This window comes from Argentina silus (genome assembly GCF_951799395.1).
Source record: "Argentina silus genome assembly, chromosome: 15".
NCBI lineage: Eukaryota > Metazoa > Chordata > Actinopteri > Argentiniformes > Argentinidae > Argentina > Argentina silus.
The window spans coordinates 17,995,039-18,008,558 of NC_139669.1; the positions used below are offsets into that span (position 1 = coordinate 17,995,039).

The 13,520-nt window shown below is 42.5% G+C and overlaps 3 protein-coding genes across 3 annotated transcripts; all 3 read right to left on the reverse strand.

Moving 5' to 3' along the window:
* Nucleotides 1-503: 503 nt before the first annotated feature.
* On the reverse strand, nucleotides 504-2,879 carry LOC310816222 (protocadherin alpha-3-like; the record flags this gene model as incomplete). Its single annotated transcript, XM_083686284.1, has 1 exon — nucleotides 504-2,879. The coding sequence occupies one exon, from the start codon at nucleotides 2,877-2,879 to the stop codon at nucleotides 504-506; it is 2,376 nt and encodes a 791-aa protein (XP_083542410.1).
* A 643-nt stretch (nucleotides 2,880-3,522) lies between these two features.
* On the reverse strand, nucleotides 3,523-5,934 carry LOC310816089 (protocadherin alpha-3-like; the record flags this gene model as incomplete). The annotated part of the gene is made up of 1 exon (XM_083686096.1): nucleotides 3,523-5,934. The coding sequence occupies one exon, from the start codon at nucleotides 5,932-5,934 to the stop codon at nucleotides 3,523-3,525; it is 2,412 nt and encodes an 803-aa protein (XP_083542222.1).
* Nucleotides 5,935-6,258: 324 nt separating this feature from the next.
* LOC310816091 (protocadherin beta-15-like) lies at nucleotides 6,259-12,520 on the reverse strand (the record flags this gene model as incomplete). Its single annotated transcript, XM_083686098.1, has 3 exons — nucleotides 6,259-6,264; nucleotides 6,878-7,039; nucleotides 10,157-12,520. 3 exons carry the CDS (start codon nucleotides 12,518-12,520, stop codon nucleotides 6,259-6,261), a joined length of 2,532 nt encoding a protein of 843 aa, XP_083542224.1.
* Between the last annotated feature and the right edge of the window lie 1,000 nt (nucleotides 12,521-13,520).

The window sequence follows — 13,520 nt, forward strand, 5'->3', positions numbered from 1 at the left end:
ATGGTCAGGTTTGCTGATAAGCTTAAGAAATAGCACTTTATAATGGGTTAGTAGGTCATTATCGGTAGTATTTAAGACAACTTGTCAAAGGTTAACTCTCCAGACGTGCGCCTCCTGTATTCAAGGACCACAATGGCATTCCCATTGCTTCCCAGGAGTATAGTAGAACCTATACTCATTCTGGGTCCAACTAATATGTACCGTTTGTCTATGGATCTGTACTGAATGCTGTGTGTCCCGGTGTAAATCGTACCCCACTGCCGACCACCCAACTGAACAGCAAGCACTCCCAATAATTGTAGCTCCAAGTACTGCCTACCTTTTTGAAACAACAACCCTTTTTCTACAAAGCAACATTTGTGATACACTACAACTCATGAAGTTCAACTAAATATCAAACTGGAGTTGATATTCTTCTTCTATATTCAGACAAAATAGCTCAGACATTCAATGACAACAGTTTTTGTATCAACTAAGCTTTATTGGGTTATGGAAATCTTAATTCAATTCCTTACCTCTCCAGAAGCTCTTCTCCTGTGATCAGGGACCATGAGAGTATTCCCATTGCTGCCTGGGACTATTGTAGAACCTATACTCATTCTGGGTCCAACTAACATGTACCGTTTGTCTCCGGATCTGTACTGGATGCTGTGGCACAGTGTCCCGTCATAATTCGGATCTTGTAAATACTTGGAGGAATAGTCTGTGGCTTTGGAGCACTGCATTACAATCAACACGATGATACTGATGAGAAAAAGCGCTGAAACTGACCCCAAAGTAATCATCAAATAAAATGTAACGTTGTTCTCCTCCTCGACATTTACTGAGCTTTTAACATCAGAAGCTGCAAAAGCTTCTTTGGGCTCCACAGCATTGATAATCACAGTAGCTGTTGCTGAGAGTGAAACGTTCCCATTGTCTTTTACCAGTATGACCAGTTTATGCTCAGCCTCGTCTGTCTCTGTGAATGACCGAAGTGTCCTGATCTGTCCTGTATAGCGGTCCAAACTAAAGAGACTGTGGTCTGTAACTTCCTGGAGTGAAAATAATAACCAGCCGTTATATCCTATATCAGCGTCATAGGCTCTCACTTTAGTCACCAAATGTCCTGCGTTCACATTGCGGGGAATCTCCTCCACACCTTCAGCAGAACCGTTAGCGCTGACTGGATGCAAGATCACTGGAGCGTTGTCGTTCTGATCCAGAATGAACACGTTCACTGTGACGTTGCTGCTTAGAGACGGAGTTCCAGAGTCCGTAGCTACAACTTTGAATTTAAATGTTTTGAGGGTTTCAAAGTCAAAGCTTTTTAGCGCCAAAATGTTCCCATTGTCAGGATTAATGTTTAGGAAAGATGTTAATTTGTTATCGTCGCCACCGTCTCTCAGAATGTGATATGAAACAAGTGCGTTTTCATTCAAATCACGATCAGAGGCACTAACTGAAAATACTGAGGCACCTGGGTCGTTATTTTCAGTGACATAGAAAGTATAGGGACTCAGTGAAAACTCTGGACTATTATCATTTACATCTGATACAACAACACTTATAGTCTTTACAGATGACAAGACTGGTTCTCCTGCGTCTTTGGCAACTATTGTGATATCATATTGAGATTGTTTTTCCCTATCCAGTGGTGACTTGGTGACTACAGAGTACATGTTATCCTGTAAAGACGGCATTAGTTTAAAAGGGACATTCTCACTTATCGAGCACATAACTTTCCCATTGACACCCGAGTCCAAATCATTAACACTGATTAATGCTACGGTGGTTCCGGGTCTAGAGTCTTCAGGGATTGCGTTTGAAAATGACGTCACCTCGATCTCTGGTGCATTGTCGTTCATGTCAACTATTCTAATAATGACACTTTTTTCTGTTGTTAAAGGAGCCGTCCCTTTGTCAGATGCTTGTATATCTATCTCGTATTTGTTATTTTCTTCGAAATCTATAAGTCCGATTACAATTATTTCACCGGTATTAGGGTTTAAATCAAGACGTTTGCGCACTCCCGCATCCACGTCATTACCAAAAGAATAGATTACTTCACCGTTAGAACCTTCATCCAAATCAGTTGCGTTTACTTGTACGACCTTTGTGCCTACAGGAGCATTTTCATTCAGTAATACCGTGTACACGTCCTGAGAGAAGACGGGTGTATTATCGTTCACATCCAATACATCTACAGTTATGCTCATGTCTCCAGACCTTGGGGGTTTGCCTCCATCAATGGATGTGAGCAACAACCTATGGACGCCTACAGCTTCTCTATCTAGTGATTTCTGTAAGACCAGAGTTGGGGTCTTACGGTCCTCACCTCGATCTTTAACTTCCAGACGGAAATGCTCATTGTGACTGAGTTTATACTGCTGAACGGAGAACGGGCCACCATCAGCGTCGCGTGAAGCTTGCAGCTGAAATCGCGCCCCTGGTAACGCAGACTCTGAAATCTCTAACCGTTTCTCTTTCTCAGGGAAGCTAGGAGAGTGGTCGTTTACATCCAGAACCTCCACCGCAACATAATGGATCTCCAGCGGGTTTTCTAGCACCGTTTTCAGGTTAATCAAACACACGCTGCTCCGTTCACACACTTCTTCTCTGTCTATGTTTCGGTTCACATACAAGATTCCGTCGTTCTGATTCACCTGGAAAAGGGGCTCGGTCGAACCAGATACGATTCGAAATCCCCTCTGCTTCAAAGTGTTCAGATCTAATCCCAAATCCTTAGCTATATTCCCCACGACAGTTTCATCCTTAACCTCTTCAGAAATCGAGTATCTTATCTGTGCAGAAGCCCCGTTCCAAAACAGAGCCAAAGCAACCATATAGGCGACCCACTGCCGTCGCTCCCGCCATGCCCCGTGTCCTCTTTGTTCCATGTTCCGTGGATAAATAAGAAGAATCCACTGCATTTCCACTAAGCCACTATTAGCGACAACTGTACAATCATTACATTTCCAACGTATCTTCACTAGTCATTATTCCAAAGTACGTTGATAATGTAGATGTGTGTCCTTAATTTCTCCTCCAAGCTCACAATGTAGGCTACCTATCCTGCCAGCGATGAAATATCAAACAAGCTTCTATAGGGCGGACTCATATGACGAAAGGCGGTCTTTCGTTATTCTACTTGAGCACTGACACCATGCGATCCCACTTCATATTACAAGACTGTAGCTAAACCGAAATCATATTCTGTCACTTTTATTTCGTTACTCAAACCCCATCTTGAACAAACCAATCAATACATATAAGTTCACTTAGGTTGTATAAGCAAAGCTAAGGCATATGTAGCGTATTAAAGACAAACATTGAAAGTATGATAACAAAAATGACCGCATACGAAATTAAAATCCGTACACATATCTATAATTCACCACTTTGTTTGATACATGAAAAAAAGTGCTAAATCAATTGCAACCTATATAGATAATCTATTAACTATAGGCCTATCATCGTACATTAAGGCGCCATAGAGCAAGTTGCTGATAACCATCAACACCGCTTTCTGTGAGCTAATGGTTAATTGAGCAATCTAGAAAAGTTATGACAACTTGTTGAATACTTTACCTCTCCAGAAGCTCTCCTCCTGTGATCGGGGACCACTAGAGTATTCCCATTGCTGCCCGGGACTATAGTAGAACCTATACTCATTCTGGGTCCAACTAACATGTACCGTTTGTCTCCGGATCTGTACTGGATGCTGTGGCACAGTGTCCCGTCGTAATTCGGATCTTGTAAATACTTGGAGGAATAGTCTGTGGCTTTGGAGCACTGCATTACAATCAACACGATGATACTGATGAGAAAAAGCGCTGAAACTGACCCCAAAGTAATCATCAAATAAAATGTAACGTTGTTCTCCTCCTCGACATTTACTGAGCTTTTAACATCAGAAGCTGCAAACGCCTCTTTGGGCTCCACAGCGTTGATAATCACAGTAGCTGTTGCTGAGAGTGAAACGTTCCCATTGTCTTTTACCAGTATGACCAGTTTATGCTCAGCCTCGTCTGTCTCTGTGAATGACCGAAGTGTCCTGATCTGTCCAGTATAGCGGTCCAAACTAAAGAGACTGTGGTCTGTAACTTCCTGTAGTGAAAATAATAACCAGCCGTTATATCCTATGTCAGCGTCATAAGCTCTCACTTTCGTCACCAAATGTCCTGCGTTCACATTGCGGGGAATCTCCTCCACACCTTCAGCGGAACCGTTAGCGCTGACTGGATACAAGATCACTGGAGCGTTGTCGTTCTGATCCAGAATGAACACGTTCACTGTGACGTTGCTGCTTAGAGACGGAGTTCCAGAGTCAGTAGCTACAACTTGGAATTGGAACGTTTTGAGGGTTTCAAAGTCAAAGCTTTTCAGCGCCAATATGTTCCCATTTTCAGGATGAATGTTTAGGAATGATGCTAATTTGTTCTCGTCACCACCGTCTCTCAGAATGTGATATGAAACAACTGCGTTTTCATTAGAATCATGATCAGAGGCACTAACTGAAAATACTGAGGCTCCTGGGTTGTTATTTTCAGTGACATAGAACGTATAGGGACTCAGTGAAAACTCTGGTCTGTTATCATTCACATCTGATACAATAACACTTATAGTCTTTACAGATGACAAGGCTGGTTCTCCTGCATCTTTTGCCACTATTGTTATATCATATTGAGATTGTTTTTCCCTATCCAGTGGTGACTTTGTGACTATAGAGTACATGTTATCCTGTAAAGACGGTATTAGTTTAAAAGGGACATCATTACTTACAGAGCAGATAACTTGCCCATTTACACCAGAGTCTAAATCATTAACACTTATCAGTGCGACCATAGTTCCTGGTCTGGAATCCTCAAGGATTGCGTTAGAAAATGATGTCACTTCTATCTCGGGCGCGTTGTCATTGACATCAACTATTTTAATTAGAACACTTTTTTCTGTTGTCAAAGTAGCTGTCCCCTTGTCTGATGCCTGAATATCGATTTCGTAGTTGCTATTTTCTTCGTAATCTATAAGTCCTAATACAAGTATCTCCCCAGTAGTTGGATCTAAATCAAATCGTTTCCGTACTTTCCCATCCATATCAATAGCAAAAGAATAGATTACTTCACCGTTAGAGCCTTCGTCCAAATCCGTGGCATTTACCTGTATGACTGTGGTGCCTAAAGGAGCATTTTCATTCAGCAATACAGAGTATACGTCCTTAGTAAAAATAGGCGGGTTATCGTTGACATCTGATACATCTACAGTTATACTCATATCTCCGGACCGAGGAGGCTTTCCCCCATCAGCAGCTGTAAGCATTAACTTATGGCTTCTCGTTGTCTCTCTATCTAGCGGCTTTTGCAGAATCAAGAAGGGGGTTTTGCGGTCCTCACCTCGGTCTTTAACTTCTAAACGGAAATGCTCATTGTGACTGAGTTTGTACTGCTGAACGGAGTATGGACCAACATCTGCGTCACGGGCAGCATGCAGTTGAAATCGCGCCCCTGGTAACGCGGACTCTGAGATTTCCAAACGTTTCTCTTTCTCTGGAAAGCTGGGAGAATGGTCGTTTACATCCAGAACCTCCACCGCGACATAATTAATCTCCAGCGGGTTTTCTAGCACCGTTTTCAGGTTGATCAAACACACGCTGCTCCGTTCACACACCTCCTCTCTGTCTATTTTTCGGTTCACATACAAGATTCCGTCGTTCTGATTTACCTGGAAAAGGGGCTCAGTCGAGCCTGATACGATCCTAAATCCCCTTTGCTTCAGGGTGCTCAGATCTAATCCCAAATCCTTAGCTATATTCCCCACGACAGTTCCATCCTTAACCTCTTCAGAGACAGAGTACCTTATCTGAGCCGAAGCCTCGCTCCAAAACAGAGCCAAAGCAACCATGTAGGCGATCCACTGCCGTCGCTCGCGCCATGCCCCGCGTCCTCTTTGTTCCATGTTTCAATCCAAAGCACTTGCACTATGTCTCTTTTAGTGAAAACTGCCTCGCCATTACTTTTTCCAAAACAACAGAACGGGTGATTATCCGAAACGACGTTGATTATGTCGATTGTAGAACAAAATGTATCCTCCAAGCTTTCAATGTACAGCCTCTTGTCCGCGACGAACTACCAAACCAGCTACAGGGGCGGACTCATAAGCATGACGAAAGAAGGTGTTCCATAATCGTTATTCTACTTGCACACTGACACCATGCGATGCCGCCTTGCATTGCAGAACTATAGATATAAGATAATTGTATTCGGTGACTAATATGGTAGCCTACCGCTACAACACCTTGATACAAAACACAGAACATTTGAATACAAACCACTTCCCTTGTGTATAGGCAACGCTAAGGCACAGTAACTGGAATACATCTGTATGCAATGGTGTTTAAACGTGTCTGACAAGAGTAGGCCTCCTTGGCCTACACAGAAATACACAGAAATAAACGATTATTATAGTTTGAAGCCACTAGAAGGGTCGCATAATCTACTATTATAGCCATTGAAAGAAATACTTCAAAATAGATTGACCTGATGCTTGATACACTACATCTTGAAATATGTGAACTTTCAGCACCACATTAATGGACAGCGCCACAACCTTAATATTCTGGTTTCATACGAGCGACGACGGTGGGACAGCGCCCTCCGAGGTCACACGAATATTTACAATCCACATCGTCCGAATCAGGGACAAATGCTGATTTACAGTTTAATAACCTTACCCTAAATCAAAATATTATAATGAAATGTTGCCATTGAGACACCATAATGTAAGGTTCCTGCAAAGCATCAGAAACAGCTGATCCTAATGCTTAGGTTCGTAGTGAGGACTATTGAGAGAAATGATATACAACCATTAAAATAAAAATAAAACGTTTTAGTCTCCTTACCTCTCCTGAAGCTCTCCTGTGATCGGGGACCACTAGAGTATTCCCATTGCTGCCCGGGACTATAGTAGAACCTATACTCATTCTGGGTCCAACTAACATGTACCGTTTGTCTCCGGATCTGTACTGGATGCTATGGCACAGTGTCCCGTCGTAATTCGGATCTTGTAAAAACTTGGAGGAATAGTCTGTGGCTTTGGAGCACTGCATTACAATCAACACGATGATACTGATGAGAAAAAGCGCTGAAACTGACCCCAAAGTAATCATCAAATAAAATGTAACGTTGTTCTCCTCCTCGACATTTACTGAGCTTTTAACATCAGAAGCTGCAAAAGCCTCTTTGGGCTCCACAGCGTTGATAATCACAGTAGCTGTTGCTGAGAGTGAAACGTTCCCATTGTCTTTTACCAGTATGACCAGTTTATGCTCAGCCTCGTCTGTCTCTGTGAATGACCGAAGTGTCCTGATCTGTCCTGTATAGCGGTCCAAACTAAAGAGACTGTGGTCTGTAACTTCCTGGAGTGAAAATAATAACCAGCCGTTGTATCCTATATCAGCGTCATAGGCTCTCACTTTAGTCACCAAATGTCCTGCGTTCACATTGCGGGGAATCTCCTCCACACCTTCAGCGGAACCGTTAGCACTGACTGGATACAAGATCACTGGAGCGTTGTCGTTCTGATCCAGAATGAAAACGTTCACTGTGACGTTGTTGCTTAGAGACGGAGTTCCAGAGTCTGTAGCTACAACTTGGAATTTAAATGTTTTAAGAGTTTCAAAGTCAAAGCTTTTTAGCGCCAATATGTTACCATTGTCAGGATTAATGTTTAGGAAAGATGATAATTTGTTCTCGTCACCACCGGCTCTCAGAATGTGATATGAAACAAGTGCGTTTTCATTCAAATCACGATCAGAGGCACTAACTGAAAATACTAAGGCGCCTGGATCGTTATTTTCAGTGACATAGAAAGTATAGGGACTCAGTGAAAACTCTGGTCTGTTATCATTCACGTCTGATACAACAACACTTATAGTCTTTACAGATGACAAAGCTGGTTCTCCTGCGTCCTTTGCTACGATTGTTATATCATAATGAGATAGTTTTTCCCTATCCAGTGGCGACTTGGTGACTACAGAGTACATGTTATCCTGTAAAGACGGCATTAGTTTGAAAGGGACATCATCACGTATAGAGCAGATAACTTTCCCATTGAGACCAGAATCCAAATCATTAACACTGATTAATGCGGCCGTAGTTCCGGGTCTCGAATCCTCAGGGATTGCGTTAGAGAACGAAGTCACTTCGATCTCGGGCGCATTATCATTGACATCAACTATATTTATTATTACGCTTTTGTCGGTGGTCAAAGGAACCTGTCCCTTATCAGATGCCTGTATATCAATCTCGTATATATTGTTTTCCTCGAAATCTATCGGTCCTTTGACAGTTATTTCACCAGTAATCGGGTCTAAACCAAATAACTCTAGTAATTTGCTATCTACTTCATTACCGAATGAATATACAATGTCACTGTTAACACCGTCGTCGAAATCGGTTGCATTAACCTGAATAACTGTTGCACCAACTGGAGCATTTTCACACAGCATAACCGAATATACATCTTTAGTAAAAATAGGTGAATTGTCATTAACATCAAGTACCTCTACGTTTATTTCGATAGTACCAGACTTCGCTGGTCTCCCTCCGTCAATGGCTGTAAGCTGCAAAATATACCTCCTAACAGCCTCCCTGTCTAACTGTTTCTGTAAAACCAAAAAAGGGATTTTACGGTCTTCCCCTCTATCTTTAACTTCCAAACGAAAATGATCAGTGTGACTGAGTTTATATTGTTGTATAGAGTATTGGCCACCATCTGGGTCGCGCGCAGCTTGTAGTTGAAATCGCGCCCCGGGTAACGCGGATTCGTATATCTCCAACCGTTTTTCTTTCTCAGGGAAGCTAGGAGAATGGTCGTTTACATCTAACACTTCCACCGCGACATAATGGATCTCCAGCGGGTTTTCTAGCACCGTTTTCAGGTTGATCAAACACACGCTGCTCCGTTCACAGACCTCTTCTCTGTCTATTTTTCGGTTCACATACAATATTCCGTCGTTCTGATTTACCTGAAAAAGGGGCTCGGTCGAGCCAGACACGATTCTGAATCCTCTTTGCTTCAGGGTGCTGAGATCTAGTCCCAAATCCTTAGCTATATTCCCCACGACAGTTCCATCATTAACCTCTTCAGAAATCGAGTATCTAATCTGTGCAGAAGCCTCGCTCCAAAACAGAGCCAAAGCAACCATGTAGGCGACCCACTGCCGTCGCTCCCGCAATGCCCCGCATCCTCTTTGTTCCATGTTCAGAAGATACATAAGAATCCACAGCACTTCTACTGTGTCTCTATTAGCGAAAACTGTGTAGCCATAACGTTTCCAAAATATAATAAATGGTGTGTATCCTTAACTACGATGACAGCCTAATGTAGATTTTAGGACTAAATGTATCCCCAAAGCTGCACAATGTAGGCTTTAGCCTACTGTCAGCGACGAAATACCAAACCAGCTAGGGGCGGACTCATAAGCATGACGAAAGAAGGTGTTCCATAATCGTTATTGTAGCCTTGTACTGACACCATGTGATGCCACCTCACATTGCAGAACTGTCACCATAGGCTAATTGTATCCCGTAACTTGTACTACTCCAATATCATCTTGATACAAAACAAAACACATTCATACAAACAACTTCCCTCGTGTATAGGCAAAGCTACGGCACACTAACTGGAATAGATCTTTGTGCGAGGGTTTAGCGTGTTTAAACGTATGCCTACACACAAAAATAAAAGATTATTATAGCTTTCAACAAAGACAGTAGAAGGATAATCTACTATTAAAGCATATGAAAAAAAATCATTTAAACTAGATAGACCTGATACTTGATATTCTACATCTTGAAATCTGTGAACGTTCAGCACCACCTTGACGGACAGCGCCACATTCTTTGAGCTATGGCTTCATATGAGCGACGACCGTGGGACAGCGCCCTCAGAGGTCACACTACGAGATATAATCCACACCTTCCGAATTAGGGACAAATGAAAGATCTGTGTTGTTAAATTACAGTTTAACAACAACCCTCGAATGCTAAATATTATATAAGCGTTGCTGTATTTAGTCACCATATGGAAATGTTCCTGCAAAGCAAGGCGCTATCTTAATGCTTAGCTAAGTAGTGAGGACCATTGAGCAAAGTTAATGCTAAAATGAACTCCTTACCTCTCCAGAAGCTCTCCTCCTGTGATCGGGGACCACTAGCGTATTCCCATTGCTGCCCGGGACTATTGTAGAACCTATACTCATTCTGGGTCCAACTAACATGTACCGTTTGTCTCCGGATCTGTATTGGATGCTGTGGCACAGTGTCCCGTCGTAATTCGGATCTTGTAAATACTTGGAGGAATAGTCTGTGGCTTTGGAGCACTGCATTACAATCAACACAATGATACTGATGAGAAAAAGTGCTGAAACTGACCCCAAAGTAATCATCAAATAAAATGTAACGTTGTTGTCCTCCTCGACATTTACTGAGCTTTTAACATCAGAAGCTGCAAAAGCCTCTTTGGGCTCCACAGCTTTGATAATCACAGTAGCTGTTGCTGAGAGTGAAACGTTCCCATTGTCTTTTACCAGTATGACCAGTTTATGCTCAGCCTCGTCTGTCTCTGTGAATGACCGAAGTGTCCTGATCTGTCCTGTATAGCGGTCCAAACTAAAGAGACTGTGGTCTGTAACTTCCTGGAGTGAAAATAATAACCAGCCGTTATATCCTATATCAGCGTCATAGGCTCTCACTTTAGTCACCAAATATCCTGCGTTCACATTGCGGGGAATCTCCTCCACACCTTCAGCGGAACCGTTAGCGCTGATTGGATACAAGATCACTGGAGCGTTGTCGTTCTGATCCAGAATGAACACGTTCACTGTGACGTTGCTGCTTAGAGACGGAGTTCCAGAGTCTGTAGCCTCAACTTGGAATTGGAATGTTTTAAGAGTTTCAAAGTCAAAGCTTTTTAGCGCCAATATGTTCCCATTTTCAGGATTAATGTTTAGAAAAGCTGATAATTTGTTCTCGTTGCCAACATTTCTAAGAATGTGATATGAAACAACTGCGTTTTCATTTACGTCACGGTCAGAGGCACTAACTGAAAATACTGAGGCGCCTGGGTCGTTATTTTCAGTAACATAGAACGTATAGGGACTCAGTGAAAACTCTGGACTGTTATCATTCACATCTGATACAACAACGCTTATAGTCTTCACAGATGACAAGGCTGGTTCTCCTGCATCTTTGGCTACTATTGTTACATCATACTGAGATTGTTTTTCCCTATCGAGAGGCGACTTGGTAACGACAGAGTACATGTTATCTTGTAAAGAAGGCATTAATTTGAAAGGGACATCCTCATTTATAGAGCAGATAACTTTCCCATTGAGACCAGAGTCTAGATCATTAACACTGATTAATGCCACTGTGGTTCCGCTTCTAGAGTCTTCATGGACTGCGTTAGAAAATGACGTGACCTCTATCTCAGGGGCATTGTCGTTGACGTCAACAATGTTTACAATTACACTTTTGTCCGTTTTCAAAGGTACCTGTCCTTTGTCAGATGCCTGTATGTCTATTTCATAGCTGTCTTCTACCTCAAAATCTATCAGTCCTTTCACAATTATTTCACCCGTATTGCTGTCTATATCGAACAGTTTACGTAAATTACTATTTACATCATTACCGAAAGAATAAATCACCTCACCGTTTAAACCATCGTCTAAATCCGTAGCGTTCACTTGCACGACTGTTGTGCCAATGGGAGAATTTTCATTCAACATTATAGAGTATGCATCTTTGGTAAAAATTGGCATATTATCATTTACATCTAATACATCAACAATTATATTCACAGTTCCAGATCTAGGAGGTTTTCCACCATCAATGGCTGTGAGCAGCAATCTATGACTCCCCGTCGTTTCTCTATCTAGCGGCTTTTCTAGGTTCAAAACAGGGATTTTACCGTCCTTGCCTCGTTCCCTAACTTCCAAACGGAAATGTTCACTGTGACTGAGTTTATACTGCTGAACAGAGAACGGGCCACCGTCAGGGTCGCGCGCAGCTTGTAGCTGAAATCGCACCCCTGGTAACACGGACTCGGAAATCTCTAAACGTTTTTCTTCCTCCGGAAAACTGGGTGAGTGGTCATTTACATCTAGTACGTCCACGGCGACATAATGGATCTCCAGCGGGTTTTCTAGCACTGTTTTCAGGTTGATCAAACACACGCTGCTCCGTTCACACACCTCTTCTCTGTCTATTTTTCGTTTCACATACAAGATTCCGTCGTTCTGATTTACCTGGAAAAGGGGCTCGGTCGAGCCAGATACAATTCGAAATCCCCTCTCCTTCAAGGTGTTCAGATCTAATCCCAAATCCTTAGCTATATTCCCAACGACAGTTCCTTCCTTAACCTCTTCAGATATCGAGTACCTTATCTGAGCCGAAGCCCCGCTGAAAAAGAGAATCAAAGCAACCATGTAGGCGACCCACTGGCGTCGCTCCCGCCATGGCCCGGATCCTCTTTGTTCCATATTTAGAAGATACAAAATAATCCACAACACGTCCACTACGCCTCTGTAGCCAACAATTGCCTATACATTATATTCGCATATATGATAATTTCTCATTTGTCAAAAGTATATTGATTTAGGATTTTCGCCCAACACAGTCTCCAAATATTTCTCTTGAAAGCTCACGACTGTGGGCTCGTCTTTCAGACACTGAATATCAAACCAATGAAGGGGCGGACTCAACGATATGACGAAAGGAGCGGGAGCTGTATTCTAGTAAAGTACTGGCACCATGCGTTTCTCTCTCACATTGCACAGTTGTTAAAACCAACTTTAACCCTAATGCCGAATGCTATCTTTGCAAAATACACCTGAAACAATTAACAACCTCTAAACAGGTTTCATATTTACACAGTATATCGTTAACATTTCCCGAAGAGGCCTACATACAATAAGTGTCTTCGACTTATATCAACCAAGATTGACGGGCTTGTTCTTTAAAAGATGGCGACGAGCCTACTTTACGCACGTGTAGCCTATGCGTCATGTGAAAATGCTCAGTGAACTCTGCAACGATTCAGCACCCCCTCAATGGACAGCGCTTGGTCCCCATAAGAGCAGCTTTGAGGACAACCGTTTCACTCCAAAACTACATACAATGACCAAACACTTTATTAGGAACACCTGTACACCTTCTCATGGTGGAGGTGGTGTAATGGTGTGGGCAATGTTTTCTTGGCACACTTTGGGCCCGTTAATACCAATCAATCATCGCTTGAATGCCTCAGCCTATTTGAATATTGTGTTGACTATGTGCTGACCATGTGCATCCCTTCATGGCCACTATTTACCCATCTTCTAATGGCTGAATCTGGATCTAAATCCAATAGAACACCTTTGGGATGTGGTAGAATGGGAGATTCACACCTTGAAAGTGCACCTGAAAAATCTGCAGGAATTGTGTGATGCAATCATGTCATCATGGTCCAGAATCTCAAAGCAATGTTTCCAACATCTTGTG